Raw genomic sequence first — 23,479 nt, 5'->3', positions numbered from 1 at the left:
ATTTTAAATGTTTTGTTATCAGAAGGTTTTTCCACTTAAGATTCAGAGCAAGTTGACAGCCTAGGGAATGATCACTCTGTTATCTTGCATCATGAAAATTGGTGGGTGTGTCTTGTCTTGGATTCTCTGAAATGCTTTTTGGTGACAATCATTTGCTTTTGACCTGAAAACACCATGGTTTTACTTTTCAAATTAGGGTACCAATGTAAGCTTTGTGATGGCAGAGATTATCTTGTTACTGCTAAAGCCCCAGTGTCTAGAATACTGTCTGGTATGGTATTATAAATAATTATAAATGAGAAGGAGGAGGCAGAGAAAGAGAAGGGGGGACAAAGAAGAAGGGAAGGAAGAGGCAGAAAAAGAGTAAGGGAGAAGGTTAAAGAGGAAGGAAAAAAAGAAGCAGAAGAACTAGTAGGGGAAAGGGAATGAATGATACTACATCATAAGGAATATATATACATGGTGGAGAGATGCAAAGCTAAAGGACAAACATAGGGATATTTGGGGAGGATCAATTTTACCCAAAGAAATGAGATGGGGAGGAGAATATTATATTAAAATAAATATAGAGGGCGCCTGGGTGGCTCAGCTGGTTAAGTGGCTGCCTTCGGCTCAGGTCATGAACCTGGGGTCCTAGGATGTACCCTTACATCAGGCTCCCTGCTCAATGGGGTGCCTGCTTCTCCCTAAGAAGAGGGAAAACACCTTTCCTCCCTCCCTCCGCTCTTGTGTGCTTGGTCTCTTCTCACACACAGAATAAATTTAAAAAGTTAAAAAAAATGAATATAGATATGTGATGGAAGAAGATGCAAAATTTGCATTAGGCAATAAATTTATTCTCTGCTTTCACAGACTCCTAGAAACTTGAGCTGGGAAGGGATCAAAGAAGTCATTTTGCCACATCAGCCATATATGATGCTGTAATCTAGGGTTGGCAAATTTTTTCAGAAGAGGACAAGAAATTTTATTTTATTTATTTTTTATTTTATTTTATTTTATTTTGAGGATAAGAAATTTTAGGCTTTGAAGGGCATAGTTTCTATCAAAAGTGCTCCATTATGCCATTTTATTATTATTTTTAAGATTTTGTTTATTTATTCATGAGAGACACAGAAAGAGATGCAGAGACACAGGCAGAGGGAGGAGAAGCAGACTTCACACAAGGAACCCGATGCAGGACTTGATCCCAGGAATCTGGGATCAGGCTCTGAGCTGAAGGCAGATGCTCAACTGCTGAGCCACCCAGGTGTTCCCCATTATGCCATTTTAGCATGACAGAACCTTACGTATACACAATATGTTTTTTTTTTTTTAAAAGTGCATGTCTGTGTGCCAATAAAATTTTATTAAAAAAAAAAAAACAGGTGGTGGGACAGATTTGGCCTGTAGGCTATAGTTTGTTGAGCATAACTGAATATCTTCTACAATATTCAGACAATGCTTATAACCTCTGTCTATATCTGCATGACAGGGAACACACTTCTTTCCAAGGGAAAACTATTCTATTTTTATATAAGTGGGGTTATAGAAAGGCATTCTTTATATTGAGTAAAAAAACTGCTTTCAGTGTTATTATGAACTGAATGTTTGTTTCTCCCCAAAATTTGCATGTTGAAATTTAATCCCCAATGTGATGATATTTGGAGGAGAGACCTATGGGAGATAACTAGATCATGGATGGAGCACTCAGGAATGGAATTAGTGCCTGTGTAAGAAGAGGACAGAGAGCTAGTTTACTGCATCTGCAAACCAGATGAGGGCTTTTACCAGAACTTGACCATGCTGGCACCCTAGCCTCCAGATTGTGAGAAAGAAATTTCTAAGCCACCCGGTCTATGGTACTTTGTTACAGCAGCCTGAATCAAGACAAGTAAGACAAGTACCATCAAGTTTGTTTGTAACTTGATTTAGTACATGATGCTTTTTTTTTTTTTTTAAGACAGCTTCTGTGTCTAGTCAGCATGGAATAACAAGGATCTGATTTACTCTCCCACCTGAAACAACTAAAAAACTGAGCAAAATGTAGGAGACCAGAGCATTCAAGATACTGACACTAGGCCACCAAGGACAGTGATCTCTGAGAGATGGGAAACAAATGAGGTAAGACTCCAGTTGCCTCCACCTTACTGCCTAGAGCCAATTTCTAGGACTCTGAACTGGGAGCCCAAGTGGAGCCCAAGTAGAGCCCAAGTGGAGCCCAAGTGGAGCCCAGTCATCTCTCTGAGTCGAGGAGATGGATTTGCAAGTCCAAGGGAGCCAAGGACGACAGCATGCACAGAGTGAAGCAGAGGATCAGAGAGACAAATCTGGAGATGTGCAGAGGGACCCTTTTGATATTCAGCTGAGTGCTGCTCAGTGAATGTGTGTGAAGAAGTTAGGCAAGGTCAGGGAAAGAAACACCTGAGAAGATTATAGAAAAGAGGAAAAAGTTCTTGGAGCTCACCAGAGGCCAGAGATAGTCCTTGCTCCTAACAGCTCCTAACAGCTCCTAATAGTTTTTCAACAGAGTGGAAAACTTCAGAATTCATAGGTACTCTTTAGAATATTAAGGCTCACTTGCCACAGTAATGAGGGCAAACTATTCCTAGGCCAAATGCTGCTTCGGCCCTGGATAAATGAACTTAAAAGTTAGATCTGAGGGGCACCTGGGTAGCTCAGTCAGTTAAGCATCTGCCTTCAGCTCAGGTCATGATCTCAGGGTCCTGGGATGGAGCCCTGAATTGGGCTCCTTGCTCAGCAGGTGTCTGCTTCTCCCTCTCCCTCTGCTGCTCTCCCTGCTTATGCTCTCTCTCAAATGGATAAATAATATTCTTTAAAAAATAGTTAGATCTGAAGGGATCTGTTTTCAGTATGTTTTCCCCTAAACGTACATTAGATAAAGTTTAATTTATAAATTAGGCACAGTAAGAGATTAACAACATAATAGAATAATTACGAAAATGTACTGTAATAACAGTTATTTGAATGTGGTCTCTCTCTTTCAAAATATCTTCTTGAACTGTACTCCCCTTTGTGATGATGTGAGATGATAAAATGCCTACATGATGAAATGAAGAAAGGTGAATGATGTAGGTACTATGACATAGTAATAGGCTACTATTGGCCTTCTGACAATACATCAAGAGTGTCATCTGTTTCTGGACTTTAGATGACCAAACTGCAGAAAGAGAAAAAATGGAAAAGGGGATACTGTAAATAGAGGGTGAAATACCCAGCCATAGATTGTCCTTGCATTCTGACAGCACTCAGTCCAAAGTGAACCTTGCTTCCTTGGGCCCCTACTACAAATCACCCAACCACAGCTCCAGTCCTATAATGGGTCCTTTCTAATACTCTCTTATTGAGAAGCCCTTTTCCTAAGGGTGTGCATTCTCCCTCACTGCAATGAGTGATAAACACAACTTGTATGTGTCCTTGGCTTTTGCTGGAGGGCTTTGCCATTTTGATATATTATTTAATATAATCTTCATAATAAGAGCATAAGCCTGAATTTATAGACAATCTTAAGGCTCCTAAAGGTTTATTTAATTTAGAGTTACAGGCAGAAAGAGACAAATCAGGGATTTGAACACAGGCTCTTTGAATATTCCTCACTACCTTGGATGACAGGAAGACAGGGAGCAAGATAAAGAAGAAAATAAAGATGTTCAAAAAGAAACAAAAGATTTTTTTTCTCATGCTCTTTAACTGTCACTTTCATGGAACAACATCTCCATCTTGTGATATTTTATAATGCAAGTTTTTAATTAACTGGATTTTACAACTACAGTCAATCATTCAGAGGCAACCAAGATTTAAGAGAATACATTTTGCTATTATTTGCTTCATAGGCAAAATAAAATTAAGCTGTTCAATTGAAAACCATAACTAATAAGGAAAGAAATGTTTTTCATTGTCATCTGTGGCACTTTTTTTTTTCGTGAAAGATGACCCTGTTGTATGTTTTCACTTCAAAATAATGTCCTTAAGATAGCTGAAGATCACATAGAGTAGATTGGTTGCCTATACATGAAGAAACTTTTGGATGCCTGATGGTTAAGGGTGGGAGAATTTTCAATGAATATTCTTTATTTTGTATTAAACTAAAATCACGTGAATATATTACCAGTTCAAAACATAAGTTAAAAAATTTAAAGGTCAAAAATAAAACATACAGATATGCACCTTTACTTTTTAAAAGATAAATAGTATCTGCAACTAAGGTACTACAGAAAATAAAATAAATTATCTGATTTTTCATTCATTAGTTGTAACTGACTCAGATTCCTTAAATATGAGGCTGTAGCAGTAGGAAAGAAGTAAACTAGGAAGAAGGGCTCAATTAAAAAATGATAAGGAGAGGCACCTGGATGGCTCAGTCAGTTAAGCATCTGCCTCTTGGTCTCAGCTCAGGTCTTGATCTCAAGGTTGTGAGTTCAAGCCTGTGTTGGGTTCCACCTTAGAAAAAATGATAAGGAGCCAGATAAAAGAGGGGAAGACAAAGAGTTCATGCACATAGAATATAGCAATAAGTATATTCCTAAATAATTATACAATCTGAATTTTAAGAAAACCTTTTCTAAATCATTTGAAATAATATAATTGAAAATTTAAGACAAAATAGCATTGGCATATGGAGCAAGTATTGTACTGACATACTTATGCTAAAAAGCTATTTGTCAGGGGGCACATGGGTGGCTCAATTGTTTAAACATCTGACTCTTAATTTCAGCTCAGACCATAATCTCAGGGTGTAAGGGTCAGGCTCTGTGCTTAGTGGGGAGTCTGCTGGAGGTTCTCTCTCTCTCTCTCTCTCTCTCTCTCTCTGCTCTCCCCCCAGCTAGCCCTATCTCTCTTTCTCTTTCAAACAAATAAATAAATCTAAAAATATTATTTGTTGGTTATCTGAAATTCAAATTAACTGGATGTCTTGTATATTATCTGGCAACCCTAACTGCACATCCATTAAAAAAAAAAAAATAAAAACTAACTCATCAATTTACCAGCAGATGGCTCCCTGAATCTAGTTTAGAATAAGATAGTATACTCAAACCTAGTGTGGAGTCCTTATTGTCTCAGAGCTTTTATTGTTTGGTCTGGTGTGATTGGCTTAGTTTTGTGGGGGAATGGGAAGTTTTTATTTAGTTATATAAAAGCATAAAATATCCTTTCTCGCCATTTCATATAACTCTTCATGATTCTTAACTTCCGAATATGAAAAAGAAAATTTAATTTTTAATATTTGTTTCTTTTATATTTGCTCAAGCATTTAAATGCTAAGGCAATACATATAATCTCAGTGTAAAGTGACTCTGACATTTCTATTAGATTATGTATTCTGAGCATTAGGTCAGGGATCGCCATAAAAACCATACCTTTACCTCTTCCATGCAGTCTGGTTTGCTATGATATTGTAACATTGAGGCATGTGTTTTGTTTTGATCCAAAACACACATCCAGAGCTCCCAATGAAATCATTGATTCAAAAGAACTTTTAGACCTACCACAATTTTACTAACCCTTTGCCAATGCCAAAATAATTTGATGTATTCAAGTCTAAGACTTATTTTCTAGGAAAAAGTATTCTAGAACAATTGTCTTAGAGTCTATTTTGTCTGACAAGAGTATAGCCACTCAATCTGTCTTTTGGTTCTAGTTTGGATGGCTATAGTTTTTCATCCTCTCACTCTCAACCTATTTGTGTGTTTGAAACTAAAATATGCCTATTGCAATCAGCATGTAGCTGGATTTTTTAAAAGATTTTATTTATTTATTTATTCATGAAAGACAAAGAGAGAGAGCGAGGCAGAGACACAGGCAGAGGGAGAAGCAGGCTCCATGCAGGGACCCTGATGTGGGACTTGATCCTGGGTCTCCAGGATCACACCCTGGGCTGAGGGTGGTGCTAAATGGCTGAGCCATTGGGGCTGTCCTATAGTTGGATTTTTAAATCCATTCTATTACCTCTGCTTTTTAGTTAAGTATTTAATCCATTTACATTTAATGCAATTGCAGATCAGATAGGATTTATATTTACCATTTTTCTTTTTTTTTTTCTGTATATCTTATGTCTTGGTCCTTTTATTCCTCCATTCTGCCTACCTTTGCTTAAAAAAAACCTTTTGAATAGATATTTTAAATAAATACTGATAAATAAATATTATTTTAAAAAGATACTTAAATATCTTTCCCCTATTGACTGCCAATCTTTCTCAGTCTCTTCTTCACTCATTTTTTTCTTAGTAAATAAATCTTGGACTTCAACATATCAAGAAACAAATATAAAAAACAGAGACTTGCCTGGGGTTATGTAACTAATTCATGACAACATTAGGACTAAAAAACTGGTCTTCTAATTCTACCTAGTTTTTTTTTTTCTTTTTTAATTCTATCTAGTTTTAAAGTTCCCACTACCACTGTGCCATGTAAGCAGACTGAGTTCATTTGTGACACAAGATCCTTCTAATGTCTTTCCTTTTCTTTTTTTTTTCTTTTTTTAAGATTTTATTTATTTATTCCTGAGAGACACAGAGAGAGAGAAAGAGGCAGAGACATAGGCAGAAGCAGAAGCAGGCTCCTTGCTGGGAGCTTGATGCAAGACTCAATCCCAGGACCCGGGATCACACCCTGAACCAAAGGCTTTACCACTGAGCCACCCAGGTGCCCCTTCCAATGTCTTTCTTGCCAGTTATGAATTTCTTGTATTTTCTACCTCTTGTTTCAGAAGAAGCATTTTTCCTCTAATGCTTGAATTCAAATTTCTTGACACGGAGTTTCTTCAGTGCAGAGCCAGCACCATCAAAGGTATGGGAGATGATTTAAAGTGATATGCTGAATTAATATTGAATAACAAATACATAACAGAAAGCTGCTTTATCCAAGGCTCTTTTGAGCCTTCTGACAAGGAGAAAATCTCATTTTGGGGCTGGTGTTTAACACCTCTCTAACATTGCCCATCTTCCTTTTTATTTTTTATTTTTATTTTTAAAAAAAAATTATTAAAAAAAATTATTTAGGGATCCCTGGGTGGCGCAGCAGTTTGGCGCCTGCCTTTGGCCCAGGGCACGATCCTGGAGACCCAGGATCGAATCCGACGTCGGGCTCCCAGTGCATGGAGCCTGCTTCTCCCTCTGCCTATGTCTCTGCCCTCTCTCTCTCTCTCTCTCTCTGTGTGTGACTGTCATAAATAAATAAAAGATTAAAAAAATCTATTTATTTATTAGAAAGAGAGAGAGAGAGAGGCAGAGACACAGGCAGAGGGAGAAGCCGACTCCATGTGGGGAACCTGACGTAGGACTCGATCCCGGGCCTCCAGGATCACACCCTAGGCTGAAGGCGGCGCTAAACCACTGAGCCATCTGGGCCGCCCCTCATCTTCCTTTTTAGCTGAGAGCAGTCAACATTAGGCCTGGAGTGCTGGTACACTGTTTCTAGCTAGAATCTAATAGTATTATTTTGCTTTCATTGTGATTATTTTCATTTATGTCAAATGATGCTGATTTTCCATTCACAGTTTTCTATTAAAGCTGTGATCTTGATTTTTTTTAAAAAATTGAGAAAATAGTATAGATAGTAGTATATGGATGTGGAAAAATCACCCACGAAAGTGGTACTTGAATGACCACATCTGGAAAACTACTGTGTTGGTGCAATCTATTATGATGATTGTCTATTGTAACCTCTTGTCTCCGGGGCCACCAAAGGCAATCAAGCCTGGGAAAATGAACCTCTTTTCTTTAAGGTTTTATTTATTTGACAAAGAGAGCATGAGCAGTGGGGAGAGACAGAGCAGAGGGAAAAGCAGACTGTCCACTGAGCAGGGAGCCTAATGTGGGGCTGGATCTTAGGACCCTGAGATCATGACCCAAGCTGAAGGAAGAAGCTCAACGGACTGAGCCACCCAGGTGCCCCACTAGTAGACCTCCTGAACCTCTTTCCCTGTTGCACCCCAGGTAACTCCAACTCTTCCTTAGTTGTTGGCATATTTGGCTTTTAAATTTCAGAATATTGCTTCTAAGGATGCCGTTTATGAACTGCTATGGTTTGGACTTTTGTTCCTCTCCACTTGCCTCATCATTCAGGACTCAGCTCCATCCCAGTTGTCTGCTGCTTCTTAATTAAGAAAGATTTTCCCCCTCCTTTTCAAATGATTATAGCTCTTTTGGTTAATCTTTGATGGGCTTGTGTTAAAGAACCACAATCATATTTTGATTTTCCCAAAGTGATCTTTGCATTATCATCTTATCATTTCAAGTCATTTGCGACAAGTTTCCACAGGGATTGGGCAAGAGGACACTTGAGTAATGCTACCCTCTAAGATATGCGAAGTATTCCTTCATACCAACTCTCACCCAGCATCAGAGGATGCTATTCATCCACCTCAAAGTGAGTAGTTTCCTGTCTTTTGGGGCATTCATCGCCCTTTTCTCCTCTGGGATAGAATATTTCAGTACCTGACCATCAGTAACCAGATGCAGTTTACCCATGAGGTTCTGAGGATCCTCAGACAAATAGGGCTCCTAATACTGCCCTTGTACCCCAAAGTTCCTAGTTAGATATAGCTTAGGTCCACAATGGAACACTAGGTATCTATAAAATACAAAAGAATAAGGAAAAAAATATTGCAGAGAAAATAGACTTATTTTTAAATGACAATAATTATAAATTGAGTTTTGTGTTTAAAAACACAAGTTAAAATTCTTTATGTTTAAAAAAATAATTCTTTATGTTTTGGGGCAACTGGGTGGCTCAGTCCATTAAGGGTATGCCTTCAGCTCAAGTCATGATCCCAGTCTTGGGATGGAGCCTGCATTGGGCTCCCTGCTCAGTGGGAAGTTGGCTTCTCCCTCTTCCTCTGCCTGGAGCTCCCCCTGCTTGTGCTCACTCTGTGTCAAATAAGTAAATAAAAAAAAAATCTTTAAAAAAATAAAATAAAATTCTTTATGTTTCATACACTTTTTTATACTTCTATAACAAGCTTCAGTGAAGCTGAGCACAGTTTATAGGCCTGGATTAACTTGAAGCAAGTGAGATAATGTATTTTAAATACCTATTTTACACTAGTTACTCTGAGTCAAATGCAAGGAATGTTAATTTACAAATATTTCAAATACTCTACCCCCTGGGGAAAGAAAATCACTCCTCTAAGTTCTTTTGGTAGAAAGCTCCAGGTAACTAGCTTTTAATTTTCTACACTATCTCTGATTTAATGTTCTGGTCATATTACAAAGAGTGACTTAAACAAAGACCACATTTTTTACTGCTCTGCTTTCACAACAGTTGAATCCACACACCTATCTCTACGGCGACTTTTGTACCGTCCTCCCCGAGATTTAAGTCCACAATGAGACCATTAACCAGAAGTGAGAGGTAAAGAGGATTATACACACAATTAGAACAAACAGTTAACTATGAACTCACTCCCCCACAACTCTTTGCTTAAGCTTTACTTTGGGGATAGAGAATCTCGTTAAGTTTCATTTTCAATATCGTGAGTTGTCTCTTACATTGACCTATCGTGGAAAAATAAGAGGCTCCTCAGTTACATTTTGAAAGACTAATAGTACTTTAAAGTTGATAGCTAGCTTTGCCTCACATTTTCAGCAGATTGTACTGTGTACCGTGTGATGCATAATGAAATGTATCATGACCCGACCCCTAAGGCATCTTCATTTTTGTAATCTTCTGTGCATGTGTGTGTGTGTGACAATGATATTTTACTAATATCTGGGAATAAAATAATATTACATATAATAAAAATAAAACGAGTTAATAAAAGTATTTGAGTGTTTTTTTAAATTTTTTTTAAGATTTTATTTATTTATTCATGAGAGACACAGAGAGAGAGAGAAAGGCAGAGAGAGAGAGAGAGAGGCAGAGACACAGGCAGAGGGAGAAGCAGTCTCCATGCTGGGAGCCCGACTTGGGACTGGATCCAGGCTCTCCAGGATCAGACCCTGGGCTGAAGGTGGCGCTAAATCACTGAGCCACCTGGACTGCCCAAGACTGTGTGTTTTATGGGCTACATGGTAGCAAGGTGGGAGAAGGAGGAGGAATACAGTATGCTCACAAATATTTATAATACAAATTGAAGGGTGCTAACGTACATCTATTCATTAATTTCTTGAGGGTAAGGTGCCTGATCATTTCCATACATTCATTATTACTTCCAGGGCTTAGCATAGTGTCAGATACATGGTAAGAATTTAATGTTTATTTGTTAACTTTATGGACGGAATGCATGCATGCATGTAGAAAGTGTTATGGGGACATAGAAGAGGCAACACTTGACATTCTGGGAATAATGGAAGTTGAGTACACTAGTGGATGAAGGGGTGGGAGACAGAGGTTTGTAGCAGAGACTGCTAATCATTTCCCCATACCGATCCTCCCCTTCTTCCATAGCGACAGTTCCCTTGATTTCTAGATGGACACATAGGCCAACCCTTTCTGCTGTTAGGTATGCCATGTGACTGAGTTCTGGCCAAGAGATGTGTGCACCTTTCAGGTTATGTCCTTGAAAAAGGAATGAGCATGCCCTCCCTTTCCTCTAGTTCCTCAACCCCTGGCTGGCAATGGACCTGGCGGTAAGCCACCCTAGACTAAACTGACAAGGGCAAAGCCCTCACATGCCCCGTAAAATAGGAGTGGGGTCCCTGACAACTTTGTGGAGGAGAGCCCCTGTGCCAACAGGACTTTAGGTGAGAAATAAACTTGCTCTGTTGAAGCCAATGGGTTCTTCTGGGTCTCTGTCCCAGTGGCTAAATTTATATTCTGATACAAGCATCAGGAAGGATTTATAGAGGCGATGTTTGCACTGAGTTTTCAAAGACTGAGAAGGAAGGAGCTCCCTAGGTGGACTCAAAAATTAAAGAAGCCGGAGGGAGGAGGGCGGGGGGTGGGGGTGACTGGGTGACGGGCACTGAGGGGGCACTCGACGGGATGAGCACTGGGTGTTATTCTGTATGTTGGCAAATTGAACACCAATAAAAAATAAATTTATTATTAAAAAAATTAAAGAAGCCGTATTAAAACCCTTTTTTTGGGGGCGGGGGTCTGTATTTGCTCCCACTTGCATGCTATCATTGGGGGATGCAGCGAGGTTAATCTGATAGTCTGTTGGTCCAGTTCAGCCAAGTCTTTCTTTGCAGGCAATTCCTGGAAAGGAGGGACTTGGCCTTAAGTTGGCAAAGACGTTTACCCAGGTCGCCCTGGAAGAGTGCATGATATTCGTCGTCCTAAAAAGTACGGAAATAAAGCAGGCTTGTCTTTTCCCCCACCCCGCCTTTGCTTGTTTGTTCTGTTTCGGGAGCTCTCTACTCTTCCTGTTGGAGCGTTTGCGGCGCCCCAGGCGCCAAGGCGGGTGCCGTCACCGACACAGAATTCTTGCTTTCGAGGAGGGCGCCCCGGACCGTCCGGGAGGAGGGGAAGCCCGTGCTCCTGGGAGAGTCGGGGACCCGGGCCCGGGCGGGCCAAGCGCGCAAAGGGTCTCGCTCGGCCCCCAGCGGGGCGGGAACAGGTGTCTCCGAACTCCCACCGAGGCGGAGCCGCTCGCCCGCCAAATCCCGCGGGAACTGCCCCCGAGCGGCGTCCGGTTGCCATGGAGACGCGGGTCCCGCGGGCCGGGCCGGCCCACCCGCCCTCCGCGGGGCCTGAGCCGCGGTCCCCCCGCGCCGCGCTCCACCGCGCTCCGCCGCCGCGTCCGCCCGGGGACCGCGCAGGACACACCGAGAGAGGCCCGACGGCGCGCCCCGCCTTCGGGAACCCGAGCGAAGCGAGCGCCGGAGGCCGCCACCGCCCGTGCCCCGAACCAGGCGAGGCCGCCTCGGAACCCAACTGCCTTCGCGCGGCCCCGAGGGCGCCGTTCCGACCGCAGCCCCGGAGCCCCGAGCGCGGCCGCCGCGTCCCCGTCCCCCGAAGCCCCGGCAGACCGCCGCCGCCTGGGGTCAGGGGGTCGTGGGGCGGGCGGGGGGAGCGCCCCCCCGACGGGCCCGGGAAGGGCGGCTCGGGAGGCGACTCCCCAACCGCCTGCGCGCCCCCGCCCCTCCGCGACGCTTGGGTCCGCCCGCAGGGGCCGCCAGGTGCCACCTGTCCCGCCTCCGCCTTGCGCGCGCGACGGAGACGGGCGGCCGGGTGGGTCCCGCCTCGGCGGGGACTTACCGAGATCACCGCTTGTTTTCACAGACGCGATGCTCGAGGCGCAAGGAAGACGGTTCCGTGCAGCGTCGGCGTGGTAGCTGAGCTGGCGTCGCCGCCGGCGGGCGCGGGGGCGGCCGTGCCCCGCGGCACCGGCGAGCCGGGCTCGGCCCGCGAGCCCCGCGCGGAGGACCCGGCGCTGTCGGCCCGCGCCCCGCGCAGCGACACAGGCCCCGCCGGGGCGCCCGAGAGCACGGGCTTCCCGGACGCCGTCTACGTTACGGCAGCAAACATTTTTCAGGGTATTCGGTTGGAAAAGTCACCGGAGCACGTCTTAATCAAGTACGGGGATGAACCCTTGCGGTCCTTGCCCGAGTCGGAGGATGAATCCGTGCAGCGTTCGTCCTACGAGCTGGCTTTCAGCGCCCTGAAGTGTGAGTAGCGCCAGTCCGAAGGCTCGGCGCCCCGCTTAGCGCCGCCTTCGGCCCAGGGCGCGACCCCGGAGACCCGGGATCCGGTCCCGCATCGGGCTCCCTGCGTGGGGCCTGCTGCCCCCTCTGCCTGTGTCTCTGCCTCTCTCTCTCTAATAAATAAATAAAAGTCTAAAAAAAAAAAAAAAAAGATCAGCGCTTACAGGAAGATAATGAGAGAATCCGTGGCGTGCAGCCCCCCTCCTGCACGCCAGGTTTTGTTTTTACGCACATCTGGTCAGTTGCAAATGTCAAGGAATTCGGAGAATTCTTTCCAGGACAGTAATAAGCTCTTTCAGGGCCAGAACTGTGTTTTTTATTGTTGTTGTTTTTTGTCCCTGCCCCCCCCCCCCCAACTGCAGATTTGCACGGGCCTAGCACGGTGCCCGTCCTTAGATAGATGTAATGCACAGTCATTAAATGAAACAAGGAAACCATTTCATTAACAGGAAGCATTAGGAATCCACTGAATTAGCCAAGTACGCATTCCTTCTCCTGGGGTTATTTCTTTGCATTTTCTGTGTTCTGTGTTTACACCTCGTATATTAGTGTATAAACTTTCACAAACGTAAAAACCAGTAAGAGGGTGAGGGAGAGGAACAGAGATGGGATAAGAAGAAAAGGTACAACATACTAAAAATGAATGTAAAAATTAAATCAACCCCCCCCCCCCCCCAAATGATCCCATTCAAAGCCAGTAGCCTGAAGTTTGGGAGCTGGTAAGAGCAACAGTCAAAAGGGTCTGGAGGTGTTGTTTTGTTTCTTAAAGATTTTTATTTATTCTTGAGAGACAGAGAGGCGGAGACGTAGAGGGAGAAGCGGAGGAGACATAGAGGGAGAAGCAAGCTCCCTCCGAGGAGCCCCATGCGGGACTCATCCCAGGACCCCAGGGTCACGACCTGAGCCGAAGCCACGGAGCCACCCAGGTGTCCCTGGAGATGTTTGTTTTTGTACTGGTGATAAACTTTATAATTTATAATATATTGTACTATATTATATTAATGTTTACATTGATTTGTAAACTGACTGAATATAGTTCCAAAAAAGAAGTTCCAGAAATATTTGGAGTATTAGCAGCATGGCTGAAATGAGCCTGTGCCTTGCTAAAGAGACAGCTTGAAAGGGCAACACTAATTTTCATGTATTTCCTTGGTATTAGTACATATTGGGCCTTCTTCATCATTGCACATACGCAGTTAACAATTGTTCAGTTGAACTAAATGTCCCATTAATTACTGAGACGTGAATATATATTTTTGGTAGTCTCCAGACATGATACAGCTCAACTCTAGGGCCAGGAGTTTATCAACAAGGAAGAAAATTTGATGTTAAGAAGCAATTTCTCTTTAGTTTTTATTTCTTTTCTCTTGTTTTTTTTTTTTTTAATGTCTTAACCATTTACCATTTTTTCTTTTCCAGTGTAATCTTTCGATTGTTTCATCCGTTCCTTCCATTTGCTTTTAAAAATGTAGTTTTCAAGACCAAGGTGTGCTTTTAAATCATGAGTCAAAAGAACATTTTTACATCTTTTTCTCTTTGCAACAGTGAAAGGCAGACTGGGCATCTATGTTAATTAGCTGGTATTTAATGTTAATGCCAAAATTCTATTATAGACCATTTGTTTTCCTAATGGAATATTGAATCCTACCTTTAAAAGTCAATATTAAAAACTTGAAATTATTGTATATAAATTTAATGCATTAACTAGATGGTTATGCTATAGTGATATATGTACTAGATTATCTTTCTCAGTCTTTATTTCTTTTTATGAAGGGCCTTGTGATTATTTGATATTTTTTAATGACCCAGAAAATCCCAGTCAGATAAAGTACTGTCATAGGCCTTTATAAACCTGCTTTTGCTTTATAAACCTGCTTTTGCTTGAAATGTTCATTTTTAAAATTTTATTTATTTATTTATTTATTTATTTATTTATTTATTTATTTATTTATGATAGTCACAGAAAGAGAGAGAGAGGCAGAGACACAGGCAGAGGGAGAAGCAGGCTCCATGCACCGGGAGCCTGATGTGGGATTCGATCCCAGGTCTCCAGGATCCCGCCCTGGGCCAAAGGCAGGCGCCAAACCGCTGCGCCACCCAGGGATCCCCCTAAAATTCTAATTCTGATATAAGGTCAAATACTAAAATAAAATGTCTTTGGTTGTTTACTTGGTACAAATATTATTTTCTTCTTATAAGGAAACTATCTTGCTTAAATTATTATCTGAATAATTTCTGAATGTTCAAATAGAATGAAAACAGAATTTCTAAATGCATTAGGTTTCCAAGATAATTAAGAGCCTGATATTTTTCTTTAAAATATGGGATGCTCTGTGCATTTCACTTTTATCTTGTGTATTATCAGTGTTCTACCAATACTTTCACATGATATTTTATAAACTCACATTTGGCTTGTACAGTATAGGTTCAGGGAATCACAGTTCAGAAAAGAAAATTCAGGATTTTTTTTCTCTATGGTTTTATAAGAGCAATAAAGCTGAAAAGGCTAATGTACAAACTAAAGAGAGCTTGGGTAATGGTCCCTTTTATTGGTGAATTTGTGAATAGATGATTTAGATCATATTACCTTTTCCTGTGGAAGTACAAGGAGAAGGAAAAAATGACAGAGGAAGTTCCTTTAATTATATAAATGTTAAGTATATTCCTTTGGTTGTATTAAGTTTTTCAGGTTTATTGTTTGCTCTTTTGTTGATGTCCTTTGTGTATAAGCTCTTTCAAAAGCAGAATGTGTATTTATCTGATTAAACTTTTAAAGGTGTAAAGGGCTCAGTCTGTTGTTTTTTTTTTTTTTTTTAAAGATTTTACTTATTTTTTTATGAGAGACACAAAGAGAGACAGAGAGGCAGAGAGACACAGGCAGAGGGAGAAGCAGGCTCCATGCAGGGAGCCCGATGTGGGACTCATCCCAGGTCTCCAGGATCAGGCCCTGAGCTGAAGGCGGCGCCAAACTGATGAGCCAACCAGGCTGCCCATCAGTCTGTTTTTTTTAAGATGAAGACAACCACTACTCCTGCTTTTCTAAATAGCCCCAAAGTCAATTTTCTGTTAAAGAAGGTAATGAAGAGTAGCCTATTCCTTTTAAGTTTTACTTTTGTCAAAGAAGTAGAGTACTAGCAGCTAATTTGTTTTTTCAAAGAATCTCTGGATGTTTCAAGGAATTCTAAATATTAAAGAAGAAAATCTGGAAAACAATTTCTTAAGAAATACACTGATGGGGACTCCTGGATGGCTCAGCGGTTGAGCGTCTGCCTTGGGCTCAGGTCGTGGTCCCGGGGTCCTGGGATCAAGTCCCACATCAGGCTCCCCATGAGGAGCCTGCTTCTCCCTCTGCCTATGTCTTTGCCTCTTTCTCTTTGTCTTTCATGAATAAATAAATAAAATCTTAAAAAAAAAAAAAAAGAAATAGACTGATGAACCATAAAGAAAAAAGAACACTTGAAGATTTCCCTGAAATTATTGATCTTATTCCTGACTTCATTCTTTCTCCAGCCTTTCTAGGTATATATAATAGTTGGTGAACTTTCAGTCCCATGAACTGTCTGTGGCATTAATCTGCTCGTTTCAGAATCTTCTAACTCTGTCTGAAAAACCTAGTAAATGCTTAATGTATATTTTGGTTATGGCTTTGGGAATTAGTAATTTTAGATGGGGTGCCCAGGAACACCCTCAGGGTCAATGATTCACTGGAAGGACTCACAGAACTTAGCAAAGCTATTATACTCATGGGTATAGTGTATTACAGTGGAGGTTATTTAAAATCAACACTAGAAAAAAGTACATAACCTTTTTATATTTATAAATATATAAATTTATATATATGTATGTATATAAACATACTAGAGGAGACCTGATATAAGTTTCTTATTGTTCTTTTCCAATGGAGTCCACGGAAATATGGACTTAATTCTCTTAGCAACAATGGACGACAATGCGAATGAAGTATTGCAGTATGTAGAAGGTAGTATTGAAGTATAGGGAAGTTCATTCAAGCCTTGCTGTCCACAATGTTTATTGGGATCAGTCATGTAGATAAGGAGTGCTCTTGTGGCTGACCTTACTCAATCTCTAGCTCTTCCAGAGGCCACACTGATGCTGTTTTGCCCAACGCCCGTGTACACAAGGACACTTTCATCAGGCAAGATATTTCAAAGGCTTATAGAGGTTATTTCACAGGAGCTTGGAGGGCCATATCTTTCCTTGGAATGTTCAAGGTTTGGCCACTCAGGCCTGCTGAGTTAATTTTTTTTGTTTGTTTAAAGAGGGCAGCCCAGGTGGCTCAGTGGTTTAGTGCTGCCTTTAGTCCAGGGCGTGATCCTGGAGACCTGGGATCAAGCCTTGCATCGGGCTCCCTGCAAGGAGCCTGCTTCTCCCTCTGCCTGTGTCTCTGCCTCTCTCTCTTTCTCTCTGTGTCTCTCATGAGTAAATAAATAATAATAATAATAATTTTTAAAATATATTTATTTATGTATTTATTTGAGAGAGGGAGACAGAGAGAGAGCTTGTGTGCCCACATACATGTCCAAATTGGGAGAGGGGCAGAGGGAGAGAAGCAGACTCCCCAATGAGCATGGAGCCTGATGCAGGGCTAAGGCTTGATCCCAAGAACCTGAGATGAGGATCAGAGGCGAAATCAAGAGTGGAAGGCTTAGTAGACTGAGACACACCCCGCCTGCTGAGTTAATTCTTGATTGCATTCATTAGAAAAATGATCTAGATCAATAACCTTTTAAGCTTTGGTTTCATGGAAGAGGTTAAAGCAATTTTCTTGAATGACAATAATAATACCTTATATTTACATAGCTCTTTGTAATTAAAAGAACACTTTGTCATTTGATATACCAGTCCTTTGAGATGTAAGATTCTGATTTTGCAGATGAAAAAATTGAGAGAAGCTCAAGAAGAGATTAAATGATGTACCTAAGGAACTAGCAGAAAGAAGGTTAAAAAGAGATGTTTCATTTGGTTGGAAAGTGAAATAGCAACCCCATCCCTAATCCATGTTTTTTAGGGGTTTTTTAAGGGATTTTTAGGGTTCCATGGTGTGTTGTTTTAATTATATAATGATTTGTATTTGGTGATGCCAGCTTCCTTCCCCTAGTATTTATGTTTCTCAAATATTCTTTCAGAATGTTAGTGGCTATTCTTTCTAGTTTTGCCAAAAAAGCCTTAAATAGTTTTATTGTTTCTCTCCTTCCACACCCACACAAACTGAACCAACTGTATTATATATAATTATATGAGGCCCTTGACATTCTTGAAGTGAAGATTCTAGAGATCCCTCACATGAAGGAAACTCCATGAAAACATAATAACAATAAAAGAGGGAGAACCTAGAGGAGAATCAAAAGAAGGGACATCTTCCATCTTTCTTCCAGAGCCGGAGGGATGACAAGATGAGCTATGTGAATCTTAGGGTTCCAATAAATAGTGCTCTGCCTTCACATTTGATTTTGGAACCAACTGAGAGAGAGAGATAAAAGAAAAGGTGTTCGGGGACATGGCTTTAGATCTCTAGTCCAGAGGTTTGCAAATACTATCTACCGAATACTTTCTCATCTAACCTGTGAAGAAGTGTAGATCTCTCTACTGCACCTCCACAGACACACTGGCAAAGGGTGTTTCTCCAGGGAAGACCCCTCCATGTTGAAAACCTGAAGAATGGGGATGAAGAGTTCTTTTCAACACATTAAAGAGAACAGGCTTTTAATTAGTTGGGAACAGGGAATAATGCAAGTTATTGGGTCATACTGGTAGGATATGCAAGGTTTGCAATCATCAAGTAAATCTTGATAACTCAAATTAGTCACTGGCAATGTGTTTTATTTAGCCACTCTGGTTTGTTAGAAGAGGAAGATGAAGAAAGGCCGCATAATGTTGTGGTAAAGAGCAGACACTTTGGTGCCATACTGTCTGGGTCTGAAACCCTGATTTGCCATTTGGTGTGTGATTACGAACATAGTACTTAACCATATTCTTTTTCTCATCTCCTTATCAATAAAATAGAGATAATGATGATAGATACCTAATTCATAGGGTTGTTATGAGAGTTCAGTGAACATATGAAAAGCGCTTAGAACAAGGTATAGCACGTAGGAAGCACTATCTAAAGTATACAGGTACTATTAATGTTGGCATTACTACATGAGAATGTTATGTAAATTGTAGATACACAAAGGTGATGCTTTCTGCACAGCATCAAAGGCAGCCCAACAATGTTACCAGTTTTGACAAGAGCCCTAAAAGGAAAAATGCAATGTTGGCAAAATCATTATTTCATTCTGCCTCTTCTATTTCTTAGGAAATAGGAGTGTTTCACTCCTTCTTAGGAAATAGGAGTGTTTCACTGTATCCTAAGAAGGAGTGAAACACTTCCATTGCTGAAAATTCTGTGACCTGTGCAGGTCTGCTCCCTTAGATAAACTCCTTCATTGTTATGAGGACTCTATTTTTTGTGATGAAATGGGACCCATGCTGAAAACCTATGAAGTAGATAGGAATTGGTTTTCATGTACTTAGGTGTAAAACTAAACCTTATTTTCCCTATAAGTGAAATGTTGCCTTATATAATACAACCATAATTGGTGGCTCAAATATGGATAATGATTTCCAAAGGATTTCCTATGAAAGTTAGAGTCTGTGCTCTATTAGTCTAAAACTTCTTTTTAGTTTTCCCATCTCCCAAATAAAAAACTGAAATTCAATGTGTACCGTGCATATAAAGCATTTGTCACATGATGTAACAAAAGGAACATTCATGTACCCCGTGGAGCTTTTTCAACATGTCCGCTTGTTTCCACCTTGTACCTTTGCAATTATCTCTGCCTAGAATGCTCTCTCCTCCCAGATCTTTCCATGGCTAACTCCTTGTCATTTGGGTCTTAGATTAAATGGCATCAATGTCTTCACCAGTGAGTTCTACCAGATATTTCAGTAAGAAATAATACTGACCTATGACAAACTCTTCGAAAGAATGTAGGAAGAGCGAACACTTCCCTCTTACTTTACAAGGCCAGTATAACCCTGATACCAACATTGATAAGGATATTATGAAAAAAGAAAATGATAGACCAATATCTCTCATGAGCATAAACATGGAACAAAACTAAATAAAATATTACTGAATCAATCCAGCAATATAAAAATGATGACATTTAAATTAGATCCTCTTTAATGTTTTATAAAGGTTGAAATTGAACTAAAGGTTGGAATTCTTTTATTACTGCTTTAACTATTCCAAAAATGCTCCTTTGACTAGGATTTTGTGTGGTACCTAGATCCCAAGGGTTCCGGATTCAAAAAGATGACAAGTATTCATCATGTGAGTCTTTGTCAAGAATTGAAATATATTTTAGATATGAAAGTAAAAACAGTTGGTGGTATTGTCTAAAGTATATTTTGATTCCAAAGTTTTCTTTTTCATTTTTGGTATTTTCAGTAACAGATTTTTTTCCTTGTCTTGCAGTTCAAGATATTTTGGAAACAATATTAATAGATAGCTATATCTTCCCAAGTACCACAATAGTGAGTAGACAACTTTTACATCATTAGCTGTCTCATGATTGTTATTTAGAAAGTACTAACAAGCCTGTAAAATAAAAACTAGTTTTCTTGATGCTGAGGCCTCTTCAAAACACATCCTGAACTCTTTCCTACTTCCAGTTCTGATCCTAGTACTTTCATTGTGATGACATAGCAAAAATTGTCTCTTTGAAAAGGTTTATTTTTTTACTGGATTTTTTTTTTCTATTTGGAAGTCCTTCTCTGTCTCTCAATACAACCAGACTATGAAAAAATAGTGGAATGGAAAATATTGCTATTAAATATTGTTTGTATACTTTTCTTTATGTGTGTTTCCCCTTGGTAGCCAGATCACTTGAGCAGTCTTATTATTGTGATGCTGTATGATTTCCAAGACAGAAAATTTCAAGCTCGTCTCCTTTCTGATAATGAAGAGCCCATAGCAGAAGTTCAGGAAGTAGAGAGTCTTCTTAACAGGTAATTGTGAAAGTACAGAGTATTTTATATGAAATAATTATTAGTATTTTCATTGGTAAAATTGTATACCATATAATGTGTAGATAAATGTCAAAAATTTATAGAGAAAAAAATAAAAGTTCATGTTTCTTGAGTTCCTTTACAAACCTTCTTGAACAGGTTAAGTATTCTGTTTAAAATCAAGTTGTTGGGACGCCTGGGTGGCTCAGCGATTGAGTGTCTGCTTTCCGCTTGGGGTGTGATCCCGGGATCTTGGATGAGTCTTGCATTGGGCTCCCTGCAGAGAGCCTGCTTCTCCCTCTCTGTGTCTCTCATGAATAAATAAATAAAACCTTAAAAAAAAAATCAAGTTGTTTTTGAAAGCTTGAATTGTAAGATCCAACTTGTCTTTGAAAAATCATTAGAAATTCCTAATAATGTTTCAGCATATACATAAATTAAACCTCATTTGAAACAGCTATTATTTATTTACTTAGGTCTGTTTATAGCTCTTTTAAAAAAATCTAATGTATCAAACAAGAAAATTCCAACAGAAGATAAGAACCCACTACTTTGCCAAATTAAAAAGAAAAAAGAAAACAAACCTTTTACGTAGTTAAGAACAAGCTAACAAGTTTTAAATTTGTTTTCTTTATAGCCTAAATCTTAGCAGAAACCTACTATGGGGATAATAATAGTACCTACCTGAAAAGGTGGTTGGGAAAATTAATTAAACTAATGGGCATGGGGCAGCCTGGTGGCTCAGCGGTTTAGCGCCGTCTTCAGCCCAGGGCCTGATCCTGGAGATCCGGGATCAAGTCCCACGTCCGGCTCCCTGCATGGAGCCTGCTTCTCCCTCTGCCTGTGTCTCTGCCTCTCTCTCCCTCCTCTCTGTGTATTCTCATGAATAAACAAATAAAATCTTAAAACAAAAAACTAATGGATATGAAATGTTTAGCTTAGAACCACATGCATAGTAAATGGTCAATAAATGTTAAGTGCTACTATCATTAAGGCTTTTGTTATCATGTTGTTGAACTTTAATGGAAAGCAGAATATAACAATGATAACAATCTGGTACGAAGATTTTTCCCTGAAACAATTATCAGTATGATATCTGATTTTATATTGTTAAAGGAAATTAAAGCAGTTTCATTTAAATTATGAGGCCGGAGGACTAAGGTAATGACATAACAAAAATAACTTACATTTATTGAGCACTTAATATGTATCAATCACTGTTGTGGAGCTCTTTAATTATAACTCTCTGAGGAGGATACTATTAGCAACCTGTATTTTAACACGTGGAAAAACTGACACACAGACATTTTACAGAAACCTACCTAAGGCTATAGATCCAAGAAGGGAGTGACCGGAATTCAAAATCTGGAAGGCTGATGCCAGAGTCCAAGCATTAACCATTTAGATGCTACTGCTCCTTCCACTTAGGATAGTTAGGTTTGGCTGAAGGACTCTGAAAGATTAAAGACCTAGTCATAGCTCATGTCAGATGTAGCCATAAGAAATTGTAAGATGGAGAACAGCAAAAGCAATCACAGGTGTATACTCTCTGTGTTAGATAAGTAAGGATCTCACCTGGTTTTCCATGTGGGTTTCTGGGCAACCCACACCTCACTGCCCATCCCACTACTGACTGGACTACTTGCCTTCCAGTACAGGCATCCAGATACATCAGAGAAAATTGATGGGGCAATATGCTATGGGACAGACTTTGAGTTTCAGCTTTGCTGAGCTTCCCTCAGTTTCTGTTTGACTTAGTTAGGACTCAGGAGACATTGATGGAAGTCCCAGCATAGTCTTAGTGAGCTGGGGTTAGCTTGAGTCAGCCAGGAAAGCCACGGGGCTCTACCCAAATTAGAAAGACCAGACTATGATTTCCTCAACAGCAGATTTTCTAGCTGAATGCTAGCAGGGCAGTGAATAGGACAAGCAAAGGCCATGGCTCAGGAGGCCTGAGGAGCCGGAAGATACTACTATCGAAGGATTCTCGATTCCCTAGATTTTTCCCTTTCCTCAAATACCATGCTACCTCCTGCCTTAACATATACAGTTACATTCTTGTCAATGCAAGAGTTTTTCCCCTTATAGAAACCAATAATGGTTTATATAATGCAAATCCTTTTCCCAAATTAATCAGTTAACCAATCAAATTAATTTGTACTATACTCAATTTATAATCTGGTATAGGAGAAATGTATTTTAATCAAGATATGTTTTTTTAAAGATTTTATTTATTTATTCATGAGAGACACACAGAGAAAGAGAGAGGCTGAGACAGAGGGAGAAGCAGGCTCCATGCAAGGAGCCTGAAGTGGGACTTGATCCCGGGTCCCCAGGATCACACCCTGGGCTGCAGGTGGCGCTAAACCGCTTTGCCACCGGGGCTGCCCAAGATATGTTTTAATGTGTTTAATCGAAATGTGTTTGAATCAAGAATCTTAGCTTTTAAGTAATAGAAGCCATCTTCAGTTAGTCTGAGCAAAAATGGAAAGTGTTCTTACAAAGATACTGGGATATCTCAGGCAACTCAAAGACTCAGAAAGGGAATGAAGCCAGGAATTGGAAAGGTATTAAGACTTTCTTTATCTTTGCTTTTTAAACGTTTTATCTCTACTTCTCTCTTAGTATCTGTTCCATTCTCTTTTTTTTCTGCATATCTACCTTTTCTGTTTCTCTAGTCTATATGGAAAAAGCCCTACTCTTCTTGCACTGTAGTTCCTAAGCCTACATGTTACAGTTGTGTTTTAGTTTCTTCATTTACATTAACTTATTTTATCATCTCTGCACACCAATTCTAAATTCTAGGTTCCCCAGGAATTTGATTGGCTCCATGGGGTTTGGGTGCATTCCTTTGGGCCAGTCCTGCATAGCCAATAGAG

At 40.4% G+C, this 23,479-nt stretch overlaps 1 protein-coding gene and 1 long non-coding RNA gene across 2 annotated transcripts in view; both read left to right on the top strand.

Annotated features, from left to right (window-relative positions):
• Nucleotides 1-1,936: 1,936 nt before the first annotated feature.
• LOC140621591 (uncharacterized) lies at nt 1,937-11,255 on the top strand. Its single transcript, XR_012021339.1, has 4 exons — nt 1,937-2,100; nt 6,704-6,783; nt 8,234-8,364; nt 11,130-11,255. It is a non-coding gene; the product is annotated as an uncharacterized lncRNA (long non-coding RNA).
• Nucleotides 11,256-11,279: 24 nt separating this feature from the next.
• The window catches only part of NSUN7 (NOP2/Sun RNA methyltransferase family member 7), a gene marked incomplete at its 5' end in the record, with an annotated part of 59,697 nt that continues 47,497 nt past the window's right edge, over nt 11,280-23,479 (top strand). The window contains 4 exons of the mRNA XM_072784805.1: nt 11,280-11,923; nt 12,163-12,548; nt 20,068-20,126; nt 20,470-20,600. Coding sequence (XP_072640906.1) covers nt 11,280-11,923; nt 12,163-12,548; nt 20,068-20,126; nt 20,470-20,600 — 1,220 coding nt within the window. The remainder of the gene's footprint in view (nt 11,924-12,162; nt 12,549-20,067; nt 20,127-20,469; nt 20,601-23,479) is intronic.

Source organism: Canis lupus, chromosome 2, assembly GCF_048164855.1.
Source record: "Canis lupus baileyi chromosome 2, mCanLup2.hap1, whole genome shotgun sequence".
NCBI classification, from domain to species: domain Eukaryota; kingdom Metazoa; phylum Chordata; class Mammalia; order Carnivora; family Canidae; genus Canis; species Canis lupus.
This window is presented reverse-complemented; position numbering and strand designations above follow the sequence as displayed.